This window comes from Sciurus vulgaris (assembly GCF_902686455.1).
Source record: "Sciurus vulgaris genome assembly, chromosome: 4".
Taxonomy (NCBI): Eukaryota; Metazoa; Chordata; class Mammalia; order Rodentia; family Sciuridae; genus Sciurus; species Sciurus vulgaris.
In genome coordinates, this window is record NC_136464.1 from 9,678,369 (window position 1) to 9,703,551 (window position 25,183).

General features: G+C 39.8%; 1 protein-coding gene across 10 annotated transcripts in view; it reads left to right on the forward strand.

Moving 5' to 3' along the window:
• The first annotated feature begins 5,344 nt into the window (after positions 1-5,344).
• ATE1 (arginyltransferase 1) overlaps positions 5,345-25,183 on the forward strand; it is a 165,599-nt gene continuing 145,760 nt past the window's right edge. For 2 of the 10 annotated variants that reach the window (XM_079138463.1, XM_079138466.1), the window contains exons 1-8: positions 5,899-6,085; positions 8,863-8,926; positions 10,464-10,526; positions 15,039-15,142; positions 16,795-17,049; positions 19,080-19,309; positions 21,633-21,761; positions 22,633-22,761. In XM_079138463.1, the coding sequence (XP_078994589.1) occupies positions 5,980-6,085; positions 8,863-8,926; positions 10,464-10,526; positions 15,039-15,142; positions 16,795-17,049; positions 19,080-19,309; positions 21,633-21,761; positions 22,633-22,761 (1,080 nt within the window). In that variant the 5' untranslated portion in view covers positions 5,899-5,979. Of the gene's footprint in view, positions 5,590-5,898; positions 6,086-7,618; positions 7,748-8,862; positions 8,927-10,463; positions 10,527-15,038; positions 15,143-16,794; positions 17,050-19,079; positions 19,310-21,632; positions 21,762-22,632; positions 22,762-25,183 lie in introns of those variants that run through there. The other 8 variants (XM_079138465.1, XM_079138467.1, XM_079138471.1 and 5 more) reach the window with 8 other exon arrangements.

A 25,183-nucleotide genomic window follows, 5' to 3' on the forward strand; every position in this document is an offset into this window, starting at 1 on the left:
GTTTTATTTTAAGACAGGGTCTTGCTATGTTGCTGAGGTTTGGCTTTGAATTCCTGATCCTCCTGCCTCAGCCTCACTAGTCTCTGAGATTACAGGTGTGCACCATTGCGATGGGCTCCTTTTTTCTTAATTATTAGAAGTTTATTAATTGTATTGATCTTTTCAAAGAACCAGCTTTTGGTTTCATTGATTTTCCTCTCTCTACTTCCTGTATTTGATTTCTGCTCTTTCATTATTTTTTTTCTTGTTTTGTTCTTTTTCCAGTTTCCGAGTTTACTGATTTTACATCTTCTTTTGTAATATATTTACTTAATACCACAAATTTCCCTCTAAGCACTGCTTTAGCTGCATCCCACAAATTTCAAGTTGTAGTTTCATTTCCTTTAGTTCAATATATTCCAAAACTTTTCTTGAGACTTCTTTGATTCAAGTGTTATTTAGAAGTGTGTTATTTTAATCTTCAAGTAGTTTGGCATTTTCCAGCTGTTAGATTTCTGATGCAATTCCACTGTAGTCTGGGAGTAGACATTGAATGATTCATACTCTTTTAAATTTAAGGTGTCTATTGTCCAACATGTGGTCTACTTTGGTGAATGTTCTGTGTAAACTTGAGAATATGTATTACTAGTATTGCATGAATTCTATAGCTGCCAAAGAGATCCATTTGATTAATGGTACTGTCTGATTCAACTATATCCTTATTGATTTTCATCCTGCTGGATCTGTCACTTACTAATATTTGCGAAGTCTCCTCATTGCAATTCTTGGTATATATCATGTATTTGGCCATTCTATTGATGCATTTACATTAAGGAGTGTCATGTCTTTTTGGAAAACTGATCTCTTTATTATTATATAATGCTCTTCTTTATTCTTGACTTGCTGTGAAGTCTGTTTTTTAAGAAATTAATATAGTTATTCAAGTTTCTTTTGATTTGTGTCAGCATGGCATATTTCTTCATCCTTTTCTTGTTAATCTGTTTATAGATTGGGTCCTGTAGTTGGGATTTTTTTTTTTTTTTTCATCTACACTGATAATCTTTTTAATTATTTTGAACCAATTAGAACAATTAAAACAAATTATTTTACTTCCATTTACTCCTTCTATAATGCTCTTCTTTATGAGGATACAAATATTCTGACATTATTTTCCTTCTTTCTGAATAATTTAACATTTCTTGCAAAGCAGGTCTATTGGCAACAAATGCGCTCCATTTTTGTTTGATAAACTTTTACTTTTGAAGGATAATTCTCTATATAAACAATTCTAGTTTTTTCTTTTAACATTTTAGATATTTCACTCTTCTTCATTCTTCCTGGTTTCTGAAGAGAAGTCAGATGTAATTCTTGTTCCTCTATACAGGTTTCTTTTTTCCTCTAGCTTCAAGATTTTCTTTGATTTCCTGCTTTGAATATGATATGGCTATATGTAGGTTTTTTTTTTTTTTTCCATTTATGTTGCTTGGTTTAGTGTATCTCTGTAGGTGTAAAATCCAAAATAATTTTAAAATAAAATTTAAAAATTCAGTTCTCCAGTAGCACAATAGGCAGGTGCTTAATAGCCATGTGTGACTAGGATCTACCATACTGGAGAGCCAGGTCTTGACAGTAGAGAAAAGGGGTTCAGTCTAGGCCTCTTGCAGTGACTGGCCTACAGAGGAAAGCATTTTCTAGGACTCCGCCATTACTAGTGCCAGAGAGCGCTCCTATCTATTCCCTGTTTCTGTTCATACCACTCCCCCTTACTAAGTGCTCCTCTTCTCTGGCTTCAGGTTACTTTTCTGTCTCTTACCCTGATTTTTCTGGTTTAACTTAGGTTCCATCTACTTAAACACCTTCTTTGGAAGGAAAGGATAATGTTTAACTTCTTCCCTTTAATTCAGCACATATCAACTGGGCCTGCTATCACCATGCAAAGATCCTTCATTATCACCAAGACTTACTACTGAGCTGCATTCTTGTGCTTACAGACTAGAGTTCACATCTGATAATATAAAAAACGTCACTAAACTGAATATAGTGTTTTCAGCATTTTATTGTTATATAAGAAAAATAAAAACAAAGATAACTTGCTAGTATCTCAACAATAAAAAGACATTATAATAGCACTTCCCTGTCTCCTTCAAAAGGAAGAAACTAACTGATGCTTAACCTCTTTTTTCCCTTGACTGGATCTGGAAGATGAAAACTTTGTCTCTGACCTTCAGCAAAATACATCCAGGAACCACTGCTCTGTGTAGATCCAAACCTTGTATTTATTGATGTTTTTCCTCTCCAGTATTTTATTTTTATAATTATTTCTTCCTCCTGTCATATGGCCCTTACTAGTTGTGTGACCTCTGGCAGGTTACTCAGCCTCTCTGGTTTATGTTTACTGTCTTGTAAAATTTCTGTAAGGATAAGTCAATTAACATATATGCCTATTGTTCAAGGCTGGCATGTTTTGGAGTACACTGCTTGAAGATGACTTGGGCATAAGGTTGAGATTTCAATGAGACAGAAGTGAACCCAGACAGTGTCCCTTATCTGAGGGGGATGCATTTCAAGATCCCTGGTGAATGCCTGAACCTAACCACTGAACCCTAAAAACAGTGCTTTTCCTACACAAACATACCTATGATCTAGTTTTGTTTATAAATTAGAAACAGTAGGAGATTAATGGTAATAACTAAAAATAGGACAATTATAATATACTAATAAAAGTTATGTGAATATAATCTCAAAATATTGTACTGTAGATCTTGGTAACCTAAACATTAAAAATTTTTTTTCTTTCTTATTAAGTCAAGAACTTAGGTACTTAGGGCTTATCTTTGGTGTGTCCAAATTGTCAGTATCAGTGCTCTTTCACTTTGGGGCTGTAAGTAAGATAAGTGTTACATGAATTATAAGATTTGCAATACCTTTACAGTCAATCTGATAATTGAGACAGCTACCAAGCTAATAGGTAAGCAGCATATACAGTATGGATCTGTTGGACAGTGGGATGACTTGGGTAATACAGAGTGGGACAAGAGATTTCATATGCTACTCAGAAAAATGAACAATTTTACATTTATGAATCATATTAGAATTTTACATTCATTATTTTAGACTGTGGTTGAATGTGAATAATTGAAATCAAGAAAAGTGAAACCAAGATTAGGGAGGGACGGCTACATAAGGAAAAAACAAAAAGCCTCCTGGCCTCTACCTTCTGCCCCAAGCACTGCATTCCACTGTTTCATTCCACAGGACCTTGCTGTCACTCAAAGTGAGAGCCTGACCATGGAAAGACTGGGAATCAAAGAACAAAATGGAGAGCTGGGAAGGGAGATCACACATTCAAGGCCAGTCTCAGCAACTTAATGAGACCTTGTCTCAAAAATAAAGAGAGCTGGGGATGCTGCTCAGTGGTAAAGTGCCTCTATTCCCAAAAAACTAAAAAAACAAAAACCCAAAATGAATGAAGCCTTTTATAAGAAAATGAGTACTGAAACGTAGCAATGGAGGAAGAGGACCGGGAGAAATCTTGAGGGGCCTGGGAAACCCTACACAACCATGGCCATTTAACTGTGTGAGGTACCGATGATACTCAGAAACATAAGGCCCAGGTCAAGAACCTCAACTTACCTTGGTACATCTCTTAACACAGCAGACCTGGAGCCAAGAACAGTAAAACTGACCTCACAGGTTTGTTTTTCTGTGGTTCATGATTTCACTCTTTAAAACACTGAAAAGAGAATCAGCTTTACTGCTGACTGGGGAAACATGAGGTCTGATGGGCTTATTAATTTATGTGTGCACACAGGGGAAAGATGAAGGAATATTGCCTTATTCTTTCCACATTCTCTGTCTATGCTATTTTATGAGCAGGATGAGCCTAATTTTAAATATGAACTAACTGGAACCCTACAAGCTGTGGCACAAACAATCTCTTATAAAGTAACCCTAGCTATTATTCTACTAATAGTCTTACTAAAAAATGGGTCTCTTACTCTATCTATAATTATTACAACCCAACAATAAATATGACCATACCATCATGACCTCTCGTAATAATGATCTGGCTCAACATTAACAGGAACAAACCAAACCCCTTTGACTTGACAGGAGAATCACAACTTGTGTCAGGCTTTAACAGAATATGTCGCAGGCCCTTTTACCCTTTTTGGTAGCCGAGTGTACCATTATTATTATGATAAATGCTTTAACAATCTTTTTTCTAGGAGGTCTTTATAACCCCCTAATACCTGAAACCTTTACCCTAAATTGTTTTACTAAAATTCATCCTGAGCTTGGTATTCCTATGAATTCAGGAATTACCTCCAATTCTAATATGATCAACTTATATACTTAACTATGAAAAAAAGTTAACTTCAAACTCTAGCCTTATAACATTATCTTTATACCTATTATAGCAGGCATTCCTCCACAAACCTAAGACAAAATATGTCTGACAAAATAGTTACTTTGAGTAAATGATGAGGTTCAAATCCTCATATTTCTAAAACTGTAGGACTTGAACCTAATCCTAAGAATCCAAAATTCTTTGTGCTACCTAATACACCATGGCCTACTAATAAAATAAGCTAAATCAGCTAAATAAGCTACCTGGCCCACACCCTGAAAATGTTGGTTTATATGGCTCCTTACTAATTAACCCCCTAACCTCCTCCACTATTATATTTGTTCTCAGGAACAATAATTGCTCTGTTTAGTTCCCACTGACTTCTCATCTGGGTAAGACTAGAAATACGTCCCTGTGTGTGTGTGTATAACACACATATATACACACTTTTATTTTGGTACTGGAGACTGAACCCTGAGCCAATTAACCACTGCGCCACATCCCCAGCCCTAGTTATTTGTTTTAAGGACCTCGCTAAATGGCTGAGCCTGGCCTGGAACTTGACATCCTCCTGCCTCAGCCTTCTGAGTCGCTGGGATCACAGGCGTGCACCACACCACAGCGCCCTGCGAGAAGCAAGTACCCTGGCTACTATTCCCTCCTAACCACGTGGATCCTCTAACTACTCATCTCCTAAACTCAGGACCGTGAACCCCAGTAACATTTCCAACCAACCTGGACCGCTCATGCGAACGCCAGCCCGACTTTTCCTTTTAAACGACCTAGACCTACAGCTCCTCTTTAAAAGTCGTGGGGTCATCGGGCCCCGGCTGACAGCTGCTGCCCGTTTCTGTACCTGCATCCTGAGCCCCGCAGCCGGCGGGCTTCCGCGCGGTGGCGGGGGCGGCCTGGAGGCAGCTCTCGGCCGAGCCCCGCGAGGGCGGCGGGGAGCGGGGCCCGAGCCTGGGTTTCCGCGCTGCGAGCCGGGCGCACGGCGCGCCGCGGCGGGCAGGGGCCGTGGGCAGGGGCGGCGGGCGCGGGGCGGGCGCGGGCCCGGCGCGGCCCCCGCCCCCGCAGCGCCCGGGCCGCCTCGCTCCCCGCCTTGGGCCCCGCACCCGCCGAGCCCGGCCCCGGGCGCCGAGAGGCGTGGCCGTCCGCAGGACCGGCGGCGGCCATGGCCTCGGTGGTGGAGTACAAGGGGCTCAAGGCCGGCTACCACTGCGGCTACTGCGACTCCGAGGAGGGCAAGGCGTCCTGCGGTGAGTGCCCCGTCCACCCGGCCGCCTCGTGCCCAACGCTCGCCGGCGTCCGCCCGCCCCGGCAGCTCCGGGCGCGGGGAGCGGCCCCGGGCCCCCAGCTCCCGCTCGCCTCTTCCCTGCCCGTTCCCTTCGCGCTCCGTCTCTCCGCCTCACCCTCACGAACGACTGCGGCCCCTCACGGAGAAGGAACGGAAGTAGCGGAAAGCTGCCCTCGGTCAAGATGGCGCGGGCGGCGTCAGCCCCCCGAGGCGCCCGGCCGCGCTGGGCCCGCGGGCGCCCGAGCGGCTTCGCGCGAGCCTCGGAGGCGCCTGGGCGGCGCGCTGCATTGTGGGGTGGCGGCGACGGCGGCGGCGGTGGGCCGGGCGGCGCAGCGCTCGCGGGGCCGAGGCCATGGCTTCCTGGAACGCGCTGTCGCCTAGCGTCGTGGAGTATTTCGAGGGCGAGGACTTCTATCGCTGCGGCTATTGCAAGAACGAGTCGGGCAGTCGCTCCAATGGTGAGCGTGGCGGGCGCGGGAGGCCGGAGCGCCGCGGCCCGCGGGTCTGGGCGGACCCGTCAGGGGGACGCGGGGCGGCTGAGCCTCTGGCCAGCCCTGGGCCGCGGACCCCGGGGCCCTGGCTGTCAGTTAGGCCTGACGCCTTCGGCCTCGGCAGCGCAGCTCCTCGGTGCGCGCTGCAGGAAACCCCCGGCTGTCCCTGGGCCGGCCGAGATGGCCTCGCCCTCGCCTGGCCGGGGTGCCGGTCCGCGGGGCCGGGCGCGCTGTGCTGCCGCGCCGACCTGCGCCCCGGGCGCGCAGACCGGGTGCAGGACAGGCAGGGGCCCGGGGCTGCTCGCGCAGCGGCAGGTGTGCGCACACCCGTGCAGCCTCCCTGGGCGGCGTCTGCAGGCTGCGCGGGGCGCCGGCCCGGTCGCTGCGGCCGGAGCCGGGCGGCCGCGGGGGGTGCGTGTTTGTCGCGATGTGTTTGACACTGTGCCCGGGACTCGTGCTGTGTCATTCCTCCACCCGCCTCGACGAGGACACCCCGGGCAGCCCACGGTCTTGCTTCTCGTCACGACTCGGGTGTCTCTGGGGAGGTGTGTTTGTGAACAAAACCTGCTGCTTTCCTGCCGCGTCCCGCGTCCGCAGCGGTGCAGGGCAGGAGCGGTTGTCTGGGTGGAATACCCAGCTCGGTAGGAAGCGGGGTCGCTGTGAAAACAAAGTGGTTTTTCCATTGCAAAAGACTAACTGGGGCAGCTGGGGTCGTGACTCAGTGGTGCAGCCTTGCCTAGGACGTGAGGCACTCCCTGGGTTGGAACCCCAGCACCACATTAAAAATAAAGACTAAATGGGGAGTGAGGTGGTCGATTACGGTGTGTCCGCTTTCTAATTCACTGAAAGCGCTTATTAGGTGCTTTTGTTGGCTGCGGTCCCAGGTAGAGGGTAGATAATGAAAACCAGTAAATGGAAAATTCTTGCAGCATGTAAACGCAGGGGTTAAACGGAGAAAACAAGCAGGATGCCAATGACATGTGTGACGACATGACAGTTCAGAGAGGAACACGGCCCAGGGGAAGGAAGCCCACCAAAGAGTGGCAGTGGTTGCCTTAGATGATAGGGGTTCCATCCTTTTCTTTCTTGAGAATATTTGTATTGTGACTCCAGTATCTATATGGTCAGTAAGTTACATTAAACATATCTAAAACTAATATTTTACTAAGGCCTTAGTTCTTTTAATTTTAGTAAGAGAAGACTGGCCAAGATAAATGTCTGTTTTTTAAGTTTTGTGGAAGAAATCTGCCTTCATCTTTTTCATCTAGAGACATCAGTATACATTTCTATCATTTCAATTTCAGTTTTACCCTTACTGTGAGGCACATATTTATCATTTTGATGGGAATTATTATTCCCATTTTACAGAAGATGGAAATAGAGGCTTACAGAGAAACTTTCTGGTATTAGTGAGACTGTTTGTGTGTGTACTGGGGATTGAACCCAGGGGTGCTTAACCACTGAGCCACATCCCCAGCCCTTTTTTTATATTTTAGTTAGAGACAGATCCTCACTAAGTTTCCGAGGCTGGCTTTGAACTCCTGATCCTCCTACGTCAGCCTCCTTAGCCCCTGGGATTACAGGCCTGCGCCACTGAGCTCAGCCCAGGTGTTTGGACATTTTTGCTGGGTGTGTGTACCATGCTTTTTCCTGCTTTGTTCTGCTCTGTCAAGCCTATCTCCACCTTCACGTATCTCTGATACAGTTTACTATTTACAAAAGGGAAAAATCCACTTCTCTCTCTCTCTCTCTCTTTTTTTTTTTTTTTTTTTTTTTGTTTTAAATACAGGCTCTAACTATGTTGCCCAGGCTGGGGTCTGGAACTTGTAGTCCTCCTGCCTCAGCTGGGATTATTGGTGTGCACCACCACACCCCGCTCTCCAGCTCTCTCTTTCTGTGTCTCTCTCTTTCTCTGTGTCTCTCTCTCGATATTTATTTATTTATTTTTGGTACTGAGGATTGAACTCAGATGTGCTTTACCACTGAAGCACATCCCCAGCTCTTTTTACTTTTATTTTGAGACAGGCCCTCCCTAAATTTTTAGAGCTTTTCAAAATTGCTGAGACTGGCCTTGAATTTGAGATTCTCTTGCCTCAGCCTCCGAAGTTGCTGAGATTACCACACCCAGCTCCATTTCTCTTTTAACTTAGTTCAAATATACCTTTAAATGTTAATTATCATAGTCTTTATTTTTTTTCCCTATAGTTGAATGTTTATTCCATTATATTGGTAATATCATAGTCCCTGTAATCATCTTCTGGTATCCTTATAGTTTTTCACTTAAAGGGACTTTTACTACATACTTTTGCCCTATTTCTAGACTTCCAGACTGTGCTGTATGTGTGTGTGTGTGTGTGTAAATTAGAAACTAATATGCACCAATTTTTGCTGATTATTCTAAAGAGACTAGTGTATTAAATCATTGGGGACATAATTAAAGTTTGAAGCTGCTTTCCAGTCTGATTGCAGTAAGTCTAGATTCATGATGACATGGAGAATATTGATTAATCCTCAGTTAATGTCATTACTTTTATGTGTTTTATTTTTTAATTAAAATATACTTATTTTTCATTTGTGTTGCATATTATGTCAAACTAAGAAGTGTGAAGTATGTGCAGTATTTTTCTCCTATGTGAGTGTTCTAGAATTTTAGCCTAAATAGCCATATTTTAAGAAGCGACACTTTGAATTTTAACAGGAAGGAAGTTTAACCTGTTCTAATTAACACACCTTACTTTTTTCAGGCATGTGGGCACATTCTATGACAGTGCAGGATTATCAGGACCTTATAGACCGAGGATGGCGAAGGTAATGTTCCTTAATACTTTGTGCTGTTTTTAAGGTACTTCTTAGAATTGAACAGGGTTTGCCTTTAGAATATTTTCTTGTGTTGGAAAGAGGTTTAATAAGATGTTTATTATTTTGTGTTGTGCTTTTGTTCTTTTTAAAAAAATTAGGAAAATTTCAAGTAAACATAGAAATAGAGTACATTATAATGAACCTCATGTACCTATTACTAAGCTTCAGAAGTTACTAAAATTCGCACGAATCTTGTTTCATTGATTCTCATTGCTTCCCCTGCTTCCCAGTCTCAAAAACAGCACATTCCACCTCCAGATTATTGTTACAGATGGCATATCCATATATTCAAATAAATATATATTTTTAAGAGGGAGGGGATCTTTTTCCTTTTTAACATATCCACAATACTTTCATCACGCTTTATAAAACTAGTAGTTCTTTGATTTTTGTAAAATTTTTTTTTATTTTTACCTCTTACGCAGTTTTGATTAGATTTTCTGGATTGTCTCAAAAATCTACTTTTTAAAAATTCCTTTAATGGTTACTCATTGCTTTTTTAAAACTGTTATTTTTATAGAGATGATTTTTAAGTAATTTGTCGGTAAAATTTCTTTTGTATATATAAGCAACATTAACTACTCTTTGCTAATATTCTCCAAAGACATGGGATTGAGCATACCAGTTAAAATGTCAATGACTTTAATTATAAAGCTTAAAAGGAAGATATAGGTCAGATGTTGAGGATTTTTTATGCCATAAGGAACCTTATTTATTTTTTTAAGGTAGAGGGGAATCGTGAAGAATTTTGAGACAGAAATGTACATGAAGGAATTTGTTTTGAATAAGAGTATTCAGATGGCAGAGAGGAGTTTGAGGGGGTGATCATGGAGGCAGGAAGAAAGTTCCAGAAGTTATTGCACTATCTAGATAGGAGATGATGAAGGTTGGCATGTGATTGGCAGTGGAGATAGAGAGGAGGGGGCACATTTAAGATATGTTTTGGCTCTAGTAAGCTTGGTGATAGGATGTAGAGTTGAATTAGAAGGCATAGTCTACAAAGACTGGCAGGTTTCTGGCTTGAGAACTGAATGAGTGGCTCTGCCGTTGACTGAGGTCGGAAATGCCTTGGAAAGAGGTTAGTTTGTGGTACTTTTTGCTGGTGCTTGTGGAGCATCTGTTCTGGAGTTCACAGTGGTGGCGTCCATCAGTCCCACCTCATCTGGGTGGTTTTCTTCTGTTGTCCTGTGGTATTGGTGCACTGACGGGTGGTACCGAAGGCATTGAAGGGCTTACAGGTGCTGGTGAGAAGGTCATTGAGGCATTCACCTTACAGTCAGCACGTGAAGGTTTGGGGAAGAAAAGGCTGGGTTCTGGTGCTTGGTATGCCTACTTGCAAGACGATTCTGGTTACGAAGAGCAGTTAAACCTAAATATAGTTTTATACTATTCACTAAAGTTTTACCCTTAATTTAGTGCTCTTGTACTAATCTGTTTTGGCCCATGTGAACACTGTAAGAAATTAACAAACTTTTTATAATTTTAGAAGCGGGAAGTATGTGTATAAACCTGTCATGAATCAGACATGCTGTCCTCAGTATACAATAAGGTAAGGGGCTCTATTATGGGAAGATTGTGTGCTATTTTAAAGCAGAATCTTATGCTTTTTAAATGTGAATTTCTAGTTTAGGTAGACATTATAAGGAAAGCAAATGATTTTCTACACACTGATGCTATTGTCATTCATATGCTGACCAGTAGCATTTAATAGTACTGTTTAATTGATCCTGATATAAATACGATGTGAGAACATGTTTCATTGTTTTATTTAGCATTCTAGTTAGTGGATACTGTGAATATTGGTAAATGTTCAAAATACTTTTAGATAGGATTTAGCAGAGGACTCTCCATATTTTAGTGTTGCTGCGCTGTGTTAACAGTCACTCAAACCACAGAATCCTGTAGTAGGAGGAGGGTGTAACCCCACTCTGCCATATCAGAGCCCACTTTTCTTAAAGGGAATACGTAAACCAAAACGTCTATTTCCTGTGAAGAGTTTGCTTGATTTTTTTCATAACCTTTTGGGCCTTTTTTTCTCTCTCTCTGAATATAAAGACCTTTTTCGCAGGTGTGGTGGCACATGCCCCTAATCCCACTTGAGAGGTTGAGGCAGGAGGATCACAGTTCAATCTTAGCCTTTGTAATTTAGCGAGACGCTTATCCCAAATGAAAAATAAAGGTCCTCCTCCCTAATCTCAGGAGAAACAGGATTCCATTTCTTCTCCATCCTAGGCAGAGTAACTGTCCTTGAGCACACATCCACCACATGAAGGAAGTAATTCAGATTTTGAGGATGGCACCAGAAGATCTAAGACATGACTATATCACAAATTAACAAGTGAATTACCACTTCAGACAGAGAACACCTGGAACAAAACCTTTGCATCACCTGTTCCCCCTAATGGGCAGAATCACAGACTCTGGGACAAGAGTCCCCTGTTTATCCTTTGCTAGCAAAACATTAAAACTTCTTTTCCTCTATAATAAATAAATACAGAGCTGGGGATATAACTTAGTGGTAGAGTGCCTCTGGGTTCAATTCCTATTACCAAAAAAAAAAAAAAATTTTTTTGTAGAAAATATGAAAGATACTTTTAACTTTTGAGTACGTATTTGTCCTGTTTCAGTGTGCATATTCGTTCTAGAGTGAAAATCTCGATTGCCTCTCTTTCCTTTGATTCCTGCACCTGCCTCCCTTAATTGCTGTTAACTTGTTTTAGAGTTGATACTATTTTGAGAAATTGATGAAAGTCAAACCCCTTTCTGTTTAAAGAAAAACCTTGGGGGCATATAGACACAGACATACCACCTTCATGTCTTAATTTTAGGATGATCACAGACTCCCAATCGTCCACTGATTCCTAATGAAGAGCCTTTTCTCTTACCTAACTGGACATCAGATGGGCAGATGACAAAGAGAAAAGATTGGCATGTGGTGCTGACACCGTCTCGTTTGTTCACCTAATAGAACGACAGTGCAGCTTTTGTCATCCTCTTTCAGCTTTCTTGGTTATGAAGAGATGGCAGTCTGCAAGCAGAAGTCGTTTTCCTTTAGATAACAGTTCACTGGGTTATGAACAAGGTACCCTGAGGATTTTAATGATCAGAAAAGGGTGATTTCAGTTGGTTGAAGAAAAATAATCTAAAATAATTGTTATATGCAAAGCACTCTCTAGGTGTGTTGCCTTTATGAGAAAACATTCAATTAACTGCTAAATGTGGTTTTTGAATTTCACATGGAATCAGACGTTTCCTGAACTGAACTGTTGATCTTTACAGCATTTCTTTATATACCTTAATCTTTTGGTGTTGTTATTCATGCTTCCTCTTTAGATCGTTTTGTTCACTGTAGTGTTATAATGAGAACTAATGTAAAGGAAAGGAAGTTAAAATCTCACAACTTGTCTCTTTTTGCGGGGGAGGAGGGTACCAGGGATAGAACTCAGGGGCACTTAACCACTGAGTCACATTCCCAGCCCTATTTTGTATTTTATTTAGAGACAGGGTCTCCCTGAGTTGCTTAGTGCCTCACTTTTGCTTGAGGCTGGCTTTGAACTCAACAATCCTCCTGCCTTAGCCTCCAGAGCCACTGGGATTACAGGTGTGTGCCTTGGCCCCCAGCTACAACTTTTCTTTTTGATTGGCAGAGGTTAGGGGCTGCCTGTCCAACTCATGAATTTAAAACTTTGTCAGCTTTATATGTACTCATAAAGTCCAAATAGTTCCATAAAGCTTATTTTGGACAAGCAGCCCTGAAACTGTCCTTTCCCTTTTTCTTTCTCTGAGACTGTCATCTTCAACATTAGCTGATTCTTAACATGCTTGTTTAATTACAATACTTACATTCCCCCTGCCCCCCAGTATTGCAGGGCTTCTCCCCATGAATGAGGATATGGCTTTTACTGTCCCACTGCCACAATCAGGCTCGTTTTTGTTCTCACCTGCAGCTTCTCATCTTAGAAGTATGACGATGTGGGATGAATGTGTTCTCACCATTATGAACGTGTGACTGTGCTTCACAGCTGAAACACAGTTGTGTAGGGTTCTGTGGTTACTTTTCTTGCTTTCCCTGGAGTTAATGATTGTGTTGTTCGCAGAGTCTTCAGTGGACCTGTTCCCAGGTTATTCTGAAACCCTCTCCCAGTGGTGTACTTTTCCTCTTGGTGTGTTTAAATGTATTGAGTCTGCCCCACTTTTTCTTCTTGACTCTCTCGTGGCCCTTTGATCTGTTCTCGTCTGGGCAGCTGCCCACCACACCTGGCACATCGCTGCATCCTGGATCTCTCTTCTCTTCATCATTATCTTGGGTTGCTCTTTGGCTCTTGAGTTGACTCCCCATCTCCTGTATCTGCCTTCTTTCTTTGATTATTCCCTTGTTTTAGGGAAGCACATCTTCTAAAGCTTCCTGAGGAGAAGTATACAAAGAAAGATTTTTTTGAGAGTTTGCATTTCCAAAAATGTTTTAATTAACCCCTCAATAGGATTTTTTAGTTCTGCTGCATATGGAAATGTAAGATGGAAGTAATTTTCCTTTGGAGTCTTAAAGGCTTTGCACATTGTTGTTCTGTTGTTCAGAAGTCAGGTGGCATCTGATTCTGGTGCCTTTGTCTGAAATGTGTTTTTTGTCTTTGGAAGATCTTTTGTCCTCAGTGTTCTGATACTGCACAATATGTCTGGCTGTGTGTCTGTTTTTATCTATAATATGTGGCCTTGAGTGGGACCCTTCTGGTGTGGGAAATCCTTCAGTTTGGGAAAGTTTTCTTGAATTATTTTGTTGATCTTTCTTCCACTTTCTTTCTTTTAAATGCCTTTATTCAGATGTTGTACCTTTTGGACTGGTCCTTTTTTTTTTGGTACTAGGGATTGAATCCAGGGGCATTTTACCATTGAGTCACATCCCCAGCCCTTTCTATTTTTTATTTTGAGGCAGGATCTCACTAAGCTGCTTAGGGCCTTGCTAAGTTGCTGAGGCTGGTCTCAGACTTGAGATCCCTTTGCCTCGGCCTCCCTAGTCTCTGGATACAGGTGTGTGTCACCATGCCCTGCTTCTCTGACATTTTTCTTTTCACTTTTCCATCTATTCTTACAGTTTTTCTGGGAAATTTTCTTAATTTTATTTTCCAGATCTCTAACTTAATTTTTATTTCTCTTACCAGTCTTTTCTTCTGAGGGTCTTTTGTTTTGGCCTATTTTCCTTTTATTTGGGGGAGATACCTGTTGTTCTACGGCTGTGGTAGCTAAAGAGAAATAAGAGATTTCTCTGAGGAGTTTTTTAGGTTCTTTTGCTTAGTCTAAACCTGAAGATCGCCTTCTCCAGTTTATTAGGTACCTGTCTACATAGTACAGACTGTCCTTGAGGATCTGGAAACTTCAAGGTTCCAGTGTTCCACTGGAAGTTCTGTGCACCCAAGTGGGGCTTACTTTCTGTGAGCCTCAGGTTGGTTATCTGGCTGGGCTCTTCTGTTGGAGATTTTGTGATCAGTTTTCAAGTCTGATCATATTTTGGAGCGAAAGAATAATCTGCTGTTGTTCTGGGACTGGGCTGGGGATCTTAGGATTTGTATGTAGACCTCATTTAAGCTTCTTGTTTTTAGTACAGTCTGCTTGCCACGTAAGAGGTCCCATCTTTTGCTTTCTCCTGAAAGCTAGCTAGTACAGGAAGTGAAGTAGGCAGAGAAGGGCGGGGATCTGACATCTGACTGCTTTTAAATGGACTTTGAGAGAATCCATGAAAGTCTTTTCTCTCTGTTACGGTTCAGCTTTCTGTGGTCAGCCGTCAGTCCACTGTACCTCTACTTTCCCCTCCCAGCATTTCTCCCCTTCGCTTTCTCAGTCTTGGTTTGTGTGTTTTTCCTTTCTCTCTCTCCCTCTCTCCTTCCCTCCCTTTCCCCGTACCTATAGCGTTAATGAAATTTAGTGTGGAATTAGAGGCTACGCTAACCCCATCTTTAATTAGAAGCCTGCGTATAACATTGACCTCAGTGTCTTGGTACTACCCAGTACTGATTTTATTTCTTCAGAGTTTTAGTTTTCTTTAAAAATATTCATTTTGCTTTCCTAGGTGCCGACCTTTACAGTTCCAGCCATCAAAATCTCACAAGAAAGTTTTGAAAAAAATGTTGAAATTTCTGGCTAAAGGGGAGATTTCCAAAGGAAATTGTGGGGGTAAGATGAAACCAGGTCGAAAATCTATTTACTTTAAATTGATGTACCTCTTCAGGGTTCCCACTTTCAAACACCTCAAGTTAGGTAGGGGAGTGGGGTCACTGCAGTCATGTACTACTGAGATGACAGGGATACATTCTGCCATTACAGTCACCACTGGTCCCCCAGATCAAGGAAGAAGAGTTGAGCTTAGAAAGAAAATTGAGAATCATTTTTAAAATGTTGTGACTTTGGGGAGTTTATTGAAATTTTCGTTTTCTGAATGTTTTGACAACTCATCTTACTCAATTCCTATAATATGCTTGAGAAGTCAGTAAAAAGTGGCATTATGTCTAGAGAAACAGATATTTAGATGCAACCTATTCAAGACTGCACTGTCTCTTTGCTGAGTAAAGATCAGGTTTTCTGTATTTGAATAAGGCTTTCCTTCAGGAAATTATGCTGTCTGAAGTTGTTTTTTATTTGTCTGATAAATTTTAAATTATGAGTGGCTTTCCTGAGAGATGATTAGTAGCATTTAATTAACTTTGGTTACAGATACTTAACTTTTTCATATTTTTTAGTCTTTTTCTTTTTTAATCTTTAAAATAGTTTTCCTGTTGGCAATGCTCTTTTTCACAATTGCCATAGGAAGCACTTAATCCGAAGAAACTCCTAGCTCGCTAATTCATTCCACAAGTATGGTTTCCATGCTTGCAATGTCCCTGCCACTGCTTTATGCACTGGAGATAGAGGCCTGTATGCACAGCCCTGAGTGGACCGGGATTTAGGACAATGTGGAGCAGACTTGGTAGAGCTGTGGGCACGAAAGAGGCCAAGGTTCATTGTTGATTGGAGCGTTCTAAACATCAGAATTTTGGTGCAGCTCTGACTAGTTTTATTGATACATACTCTTCAAGTTTAAATAAATTTTATTTGCTAGTCAGTATGCAGTTTTTTTTTTTTTTTTTTTTTTTTAGAGTCTGGGAATCATGTTCCAAGTGTCAAAAAATAAACTTGTAGATAAGCTTTGAGGATGCCGTTCCTTTGTAAATTGATGGTTGTGTCTCTTTTTACATAGCTTTCACATTTGGCTCTTTATTTGCCTTGTTATGAGCTTCTGAATTATTTATGTCTGAACTTAATTCACAGGAATGGTGTACATTAGGGTAAAAGCCTAGACAACTGTGGCCAAGAGACACCAAAATCTGAATGAACAGTGATGTCAGTTTGTTTCTTTCCTCTCGCGCATTGTGGGTGTTCCTGATAGGCCTGGAGCTCTGCTCCCCCTCGGCCATTCTGGGACTCTCTTCAACATTTGATTTCCAAGGTCACTCTTTTTTTTTTTTTTTTTTTTTTTTTAAACCCAGTCAGAGGAGATGAGTAAGACTAGAAGTCCTGGGTCACACAATTTCCTTTAAATGAGACAAAATTAGATCTTCTGTTGGTGGGAACTTGGGTCACATCTTGCAGAGGGATGGGTATGTCTTCTGCTAGGGTGGCATGGTTTCAGGTATAGCTCTCCTGCTTTGAAAGGCAAGAGAACGGATTTGGTGGACACAGAGTAGTTTCTCTACAATGGAAACTGCTATAATGGGGCATTAGAGTTCTGTGTTATCTTGGCTGTGTCAAATGACCCCAACTGATGGCCTGTCCTTTCTTCTGACTCATAGATGAGCCCATGGATTCCACAGTGGAGGATGCTGTTGCAGGTGACTTTGCATTAATAAATAAATTGGATATAAAGTGTGATCTTAAAACTCTCAGTGATGACCTCAAAGAGAGCTTAGAGAATGAAGAGATGAAGAAAGAAAGAAACTCAAAGAAAGAAGAATCAAATGAATTAATTCATTCACAAGCTATAGAAGAGAAGTTGGGCTCTGGTGAACCATCACATTCAATTAAAGTTCATACTGTTCCTAAGCCAGGTAATGAACATTTGATATCAAGTTGTATTAACTGCTTTTATTCTTTGTTGAGTCATTGCGATGCCTGGCTTTCCTGGCAACAGAGAGCCCTGTTTTATACTGGAAGCAACCACCTAGATATAGATGGACAAATCATGTCTTTTTAAACCATTATGCTTCAAAGCCTGAAATAGTATCCTTACTTTCCAAGTACAGACATTTCAAGAATTTCATTTCATTACATTAGAACCTTAGAGGCTTGAGAATTAAATTTTTGTCAGTGAAAAGGTATGGTGGTAAACATTGTTATTTTTAGCTTTGTGAGACAATGTAGATTATACGTATTATGCCCAAAATACAGATATTGTGAAATTCTTCAGTTTATCATTACAATTTTTAATATAATTAATTTTTATTTAAAGATGTCTATATTTTTATGTTTATCTTAATAAGGTAAGATGTTTTCCTATGGTCTTATTTATAAAAAAGTTAGGTTTAAAAAATTCAATTAAATGAATTTTTTATCTGTATGTGTATAACTTTTTCAAAATTACTTCATAAAATATAAAGTTCGATCGTTTTTGAATTAATTATTATTTATTCAAAATGACCCCAGGAGCAATTTTTTAGTATTATAAATTTGTATTTTTTGTTCCAAGTTATATTATAGAAGTTAAAGTGCAGAAAAGTTTGTTTGCACTTTTTGAATAGTTTTTACATAAACCATTCATGGTATTTAAATTGATGTTAGTCTGAGATTTCATCCTAATTAATAAAAATAGTCCAATGAAATATTAAGAATGACTTAGAGAATTTCTTTCAATCCTAATTCTTCTGTGTGATAGGGTTACCTCTTTTATTCATTTCTAATAAATATTACTTATAACTTGTTAAATTTCTAAAAAAAATTTTATTACAGAGGATTTCAACTATAGGCAAGTGTGGAGGGAATAGTATAGTGAACGTCATTTCCCATCCTTGTCTGAAACAGTTCTTTACTCATGACAGTCACTTGTTTTATCTCTATCCAAATCTACTTCCCCTTTCCAGTATCACACTGAAGCACATTCCAGACACTATACCATATTCTTTAGAATTCATCTGTAAAAGATAAGAACTTGAAAAACATATTCAAAATACCATTATTACACATAAGTAAAATTTCATAATGCCATTGGATATTCAGTGTTCAAATTCCAATTTTTTAAATATTGGTTTGTGTTAAGAGCCAGATGATTCCAACACAATTCATTGATGCATTTTAAAATAATCTATTTTGAACTACAGGTTTCTCTTCTGTTGTTCCCCTTTTTAACTTGCAGGTTATTACTTGTTGAAGAAACTGAGTTTTTTCTTGGATTGTTTGTCCCACTCTGTGTAACTGACTGATCATATCTGCAAATGCAGTTTAACCTGTTCTTCTGCCACCTGTAAATTGATAGTTGGATCTAGAACTTCTGGTCAAATTCAGGGCTAAGTTTTCTTTTGTTCTTTTTAAGGGGGAAGTTTTATATTGGGGTATTACTTATTTGAGGGCTGGTAAAGTTACTTTATGGGTGGTTGAATTTCTCTCAGGAGATAGAAGTGTCTGGGTGCCTCTCTTTTATTAGTGCTAATAGTCCTGGCTACTCAATACCTAAATCTGTTTATTAATTATGGATTCCAATTCTGCCATTCATTCATTCATCATTCATTCATTCACCATCATCAGTGCTGTCAAGAATGCCTCTACAAGTGTGGGTCAGACAAACAGAAGATATTGGATTGATTTTGGCCTTTCTGCTTACAAAGGCAGAAAAATGGATGGTATTTTAAGAGATTTCCCAATAGTAGAACTACCTTGAAAAGTTTTGGTGACCCTTTCCTTTTTTGGCAACTCTTACTTCTGAGGTAGAATTGCAAGATGAACTTAGAGCCTCTTCCCAGGACCTGTGAAGTCTTCCCCAGAACTACCTGTTAGAACTCTTTGGACTTTATAGAATTTTTGAGATCTTAAAAAGACATTTTTAGAGCCACATGTGATTGGTCTAATATTTTGAAATTCTTTTTAGGCAAAGGGGCTGATTTGAGTAAGCCTCCATGTCGTAAAGCAAAGGAAATCCGGAAAGAAAGAAAAAGGTTAAAACTCATGCAGCAAAACCCGGCTGGAGAACATGAGGGTTTCCAGGCGCAAGGTCAGCCACCATCTTTGTTCCCACCAAAGGCTAAATCCAACCAGCCCAAATCACTTGAAGATTTAATTTTTGAATCTTTGCCAGAGAATGCGTCACACAAGTTAGAGGTACTTTGGAGGCTTTTTTTTCTTTGTTTTGGGTACTTTATTTTCTTTGAAATTATTTGCTGATATTTTGATATTTTAAATTATAAGAAATGAAAGAGTTGGGATAGAATAGGATTTGTATTTACTAAGTTAGCTACCATTTGAGAGAAATATCCATTTCTTAAAAAATTTTTTTTGAAAATATTTGAGGCAACCAGCTACTAAAATTCTGAAAATAATTTCAGTTTTAGCATGTTATTAGTGGTGCTCTGGCTTTCTGTATCCTTTGATTGAAATTAAGTAGTTAGAACAAAAAAGAAAAATACTCTTTAGCATTTCATTTTAGAAATTTAGATACCAAAAGGTAGTTTAGATAGTAAGAGACTAGATCACACTAGGCAAATCACTGTTTTACCTGTTAGAGTATTCTGATCTGATGAAGACATCAACCATGTCACATATGGATGCCAGCAGTGGAGAATTAACCAAGTAGTATTAAGTTATATTGTAAAAGTCCTCGCTCATTAAGTATTCCAACCAACATAGGCGTAATATGAATGTTTTGAGAGCTAAAATTCTCTTTTTTCCAAATCGAGTTGCAGTTATAGATCAATTTCAGATTTCTTAGTATTAATTTCACTTGTATAAAATTCTAAGCTGAGCATAGTGGCACATGCCTGTAAATCCCAACTACTTCTTTGGCTGGGGGTAGGGCTGAGGCTAGAAGATCCAAAGTTTGAGCCAGCCTGGGCAGCATAGAGAGACCTGTCTCAAAGTACATAAATAAATAAATAAAAATAATAGTCTTCTTTAAGACACTTATCATAATGATTTTATTATATTCTCATACCTGATTAGGAACTCATCAGCCTTTGAATTCGTAACTTAATATCATCTAATAATATCACTTAATGTTAGACCTAATACTAAAGATTAACTTTGATACATTGTATACTTTAGGGCAATATATGTATTATCAAACATAAATTTTATTTTAATAACTGCGATTATTATAACTGCTTGCTACTCTGATTTGGTATTGATTTTTCCCCAAAAAATCAATTGTAAAGAGAGTTGAGCACACTACTTAAAATATTTTATTAAGAGACTTTATAAAGAGACTGTATTTTTTTTTTTTAATCATAAATAGTAATATATTCAGGGAACCAACCATACCTATGTAACAGTTCTACAGGCATCAACTTTTCCTTCTTTTTTTATATTGGGGAAGGAACCCAGGGCCGTACATATGCTAGGCAAGTGCTCTGCCACTGAACTACATCCCCAGCCATCCATTCAATTATTTATTTATTTTTGTGGTAGTGAGGATTGAACACAGGGCCTTGCACATGATAGGTAAGTGCTTTACCACTGAGCTATCCTCAGTGCCCCCCGCCCCCCCTTTAAAATTTTATTTTGAGATACCAGCTCAGAAGTTACCCAGGCTGGCTTTGAACTTTTGATCCTCCTCCTTCAGCCTCCCAAGCAGCTGGGGTTATAGGCATGCACCATCACACCCAGCCCTCTTTTGCTTTTTTAATGTTATGCTATCCAGGATGTATAGAGATTGGTTATCCACTGGGTGTCACTCTCCATGTAGGAATTACTTCTCTTGGCACACAAGAACATTTACACCTTTATTATATTGTATTTACTTTTGTTTTACTATTGTGTTGTGCTAATACTTTTTAAGTGTTTAGTAAATAAATAATAGTAAAATATGTATTAACCATTACCACATGCAGTTAGTACTTTAACTCATTCTCATTTTATATTTGAGAAAACTAAGTCACAGAGAGGTTAATTTACTTGACCAAGATGGTGATAGTGTGAGATTTAAGTAAAATAAATCTAATTTCAGAGTCTTCATTTTTACCATGACGTGAAGGAAAGCTTTGTGAGGGTTATCTTTTATACTTGGAGTTGTAAGTTTTAAGTTAGTAATGATGAATGAAAATGTCCAAAAAATATATTCACAGTTTCAGTCTTTCCGACTGATTATTGATGGTGATTTGTAGTCAGCTAGCATTAAGGAGTACTTGTACATGCGCCAGGAGAGCTGGAAGGGTCTGCTGGTGTGCAGTAGACAGGCGTGCATGTTCAGCCATCAGTGAAGCTGAGAGTTAGAGGGGCTCTTCCTTTGGCGGCTCCAGGAGGCTCGAAGTTGCAGAAATAACTTCTTCATTAACTAGTTGATTTTTTTCCCTAATGTTCAGAATTATTATGTTTATGCTTTAATATTTGATGAAACTTGTTTTTCTTTTTAAGTGGGAATTACTGTTAATGCATATTCTACAGAATGAATAAATAATTAATGAACATTGTTTTTTAACTCCTTCTGAAGGTGAGGGTGGTGAGATCATCTCCACCAAGTTCTCAGTTCAAAGCCACATTTCAGGAGTCTTACCAGGTCTATAAACGTTACCAGATGGTTATTCACAAGGACCCACCTGACAAACCAACTGTGAGCCAGGTCAGCAGGGCAATTGTCATTTTTTCTGTGCAAATAGCTCTTTCCCCTCCAATTGGTATCATTGTATGAAATCTTGATTTATTTGTGGTACATTTGACTTAAATTTGGTTTGCAGCTTATCTGCACAGAGATAAGACTGAGTTAATAGACATTGTGAAAGTGCAAATGGTACCTAGTGTCATGTCAAGTGCCAGTTATGTATAATTTCAAAGTGGAAAATAACATGTAAAGTTTATTTAAAGTCACTACATCTGGATGCATTTACCTGAAAGTGAGTAATAGAGCTCTAAGGTAAAATAACTGAGAAAAATATATTTCTATGTTAGACGTGTGTTGTCCAACATGGTTAGTATGCTTTATCCATATTTAAAAGTATTTGTAGAAATAGTCATAGCTAAATTCTTCTTTGTTAATGTACTACCCATACACAACTGAGTGGGACTGGAAAACTAAGATAGCATAGTGTTTTAATGGATGTCTTCATACTACTATTGTAATTTTATAAATCAATTGACCCGAAAAATCTGGAAGGGAAAGCAGCTTAAAACACTTAACATAAGTAGAGAATGCAATAGTGGCCATGACCACAGTTAGCAACAGTGCTGACTAGTGCACGCAGAACCACAGTGGATGGATAAAGAAAAAACAAATGCCCTGGCCTTCTGTAAGTTGGTTATGGTATTTATGTAAAGTTAACACTTAGGTTGGGTGTCAGGCAGCCTATTCCAGAGGATCTTGTTTTTATGAGAAATTCCAGTGCTGAGCTTTGGAAGTGGATTTGCGGAGATCTTAATCTAGCCTCACCTTCAGAAGCACATCATCAGGTAGAGATGTTTCAATAGCATTTGCTTGTATTTTGCTTGCTCTGAAGGTGAGGTTAGTACCTGTCTCCTTTGAGGACCCAGAGTTCAAGTCGTCCTTCAGCCAGTCCTTTTCTTTATATGTCAAGTATCAAATGGCCATACACCAGGATCCGCCTGATGAATGTGGAAAGACTGAGGTACTGTTTGCTAAACATTTTTTCCTTTGTTGACAAGGTCATCTGTGAAGAAGCATAATATGTATATACAACCTTCTTGTGCCATTTTCTTACCTATTAAGTACAGGGGATCTTCCTTTCATTGTGATTTGCTGAACTGTTGTGAAAAAGAAGTCACAAATGTGAGCATGTTAAATCCTTCAGAAAAAAGATTGAAGATATGTCCTCCTGCAGTGTTCTCTTAAGGAACCTGAATGTAGGGTGCTTATAAGTTCAGTTGTTCAACCTAGGTGACCAGAATTTACTAAGTGGCCACATGTGCCAGATGGTGTGCCATGGAACCACGGGAAAAGTCTATATTCAAGGAATTGATGATCAACTGGGAAAGACAGATCATGAAGTAGATGGAAGAGAATGCAATAAGTTGAGTTTATTATTTAGAGCATCATTTAATAAGCATTTAAGGGCCTGTGTTTTCTAGTCTGGGGATATTGAATGAATGAGTGTGTTGTTGTCACAGTGGGATAGTTAGGTGTTGGAAGAAGGGTGCTAGCAGATGCAGAGGAATTAAGAGTTTTGATTATTTAATCCTCTTGTTTTTCTAATGGCACAGAATGTATAAAAAAAAAAAAGAGGATTAATAAGGCAGGCGTCAACACTCCATGTTCCCTGAGAAAAGGCTGACTTCCCAGGCTCCTGCAGTCTTCTGGTTAAAAGGTTTGATTTGCAGGTGAATAGCATCAGTGTGCCCTCAGATGCAGAATCTCAGGCCCCAGCTTAGGTCTACTCAGCCAGAATCTGCATTTTAAATGAAGTCTCCAGATTTGAAAAGTGCTGACCTGGGTTCCCCACTGAGATGCACAGCTGGGGTCCATGCCTTTGCCCATAAGGATTCTGCTGAGCCAAGAAGCTCTTTTTGAGGGGGATTGTCTTATTTTTTCTGAACTTTGCTTCTTCCCCCTGCTCTGGAAACTGAGGCTTTGTGTCTGCCTGCTTAACAATCTCTACATTGTCTAATGTGTTCACTCTGAGACTTTCCCTCAAACTTTCCCAGTTAGCTTCAGACCTCTGTGCAGGTCATTTATACAGACCTACTGTAGTGGTCCCAGCATTGGAAGTCTAGTTTCTGGAACAGGCAAGAAGTTCCTGTGTTAGAATTAGGCATTGGGTTTGTAGGGAGAGTCAGCTTGGTGTAGGACTGGAGGTTACAGAGGTTATTTGAGAGGTTCTTGCTGGGCCAAGCCTGCACAGAGGAATGAGTGAGTGTCAGGCTAAAGAGAGAAGAGCATTGTGGGCAATAGGACTGGAATGTGTGGAGATGTGCAAGTCAAAATGGTATGCTGTGTTTGAGAAACCAGTGGCTCAGTATGGTCAGAGTATTGGGTTTGTGTTAGGCTCTGGAGATTTAAGTAGGAGCCACACTTTTAAAAAAAAAGTTATTTGGGAAATACTTAAAACCCCTAAATACCCATCTTCAGTGGTTCTCAGCATGCTGCCATTTTTATTTTATGTCTCTCCTTAGTTTTTTGTTGTCACTTTGCTGGGTTATTTTATACCAAATCTTAGATATAATTTGATGTATACTTCAGTATGTATCTTATTGCCAAAGTGGAACAGTCAGGTATATGCCTCCTAAAGGAGACAGTATGTATAAAACACTGCTGCCTAAGGATATGCTTGCTAAAGAAATGGAATCCGGGTCTTTACAAGCTTCTAGATCTAATTATCAGTTCACAAGAAAGATGAGGGCTAAAGGAATATGTTAAAACAACACCTGGGTAATTTGTATGATAAATGATCTATTTATTTTAATAAATAAACATTCTTTCAAAGAAAAGAAGGAACTCTGTTCTTGATTAAAAGTTAGAAACTTAAAAGAAGAAAGTGTCTACGATACCACCCTCACACAGCAAAATGCACAAAAATCTTGTCACATAATGAATGCCCAGTACATATTCAGTTTTCTCTAGTCACTTCAAAAATGCCTTTTTATGGGCTGGAGTTGTAGCTCAGTGGTAGAGCACTTGCCTAGCACCTTCGTGAGGCACTGGGTTCGATCTTCACCACATAAAAATAAATAAATAAAATAAAGGTGTTATGTCCATCTACAACTTAAAACAAATACCTTTTTACATTTGGTTTGTTGGAATCATGATTTCTTTTGCTATTCTTATAAGTATTAATTTGGAACAGATTTTCCTCTTTTGAAAATCACATTTTCTTTAAGAAGTTAGGTCATTTATTTTAGAATTAACTTTGCTTCTTTCTGTTCTTTTTGAAAATACAAGCAAAAAGTACCATGAATGTGACGTTTATGGGTGTGTTTGTGTGTGATCTCTCTCTTTGTATGTATGAGAAGTGCTTATATGTTAGTATATAAGCATGTGCATCACCATATATGCATATTTATATTATATACCATGCTATCACACATGTGCATGCA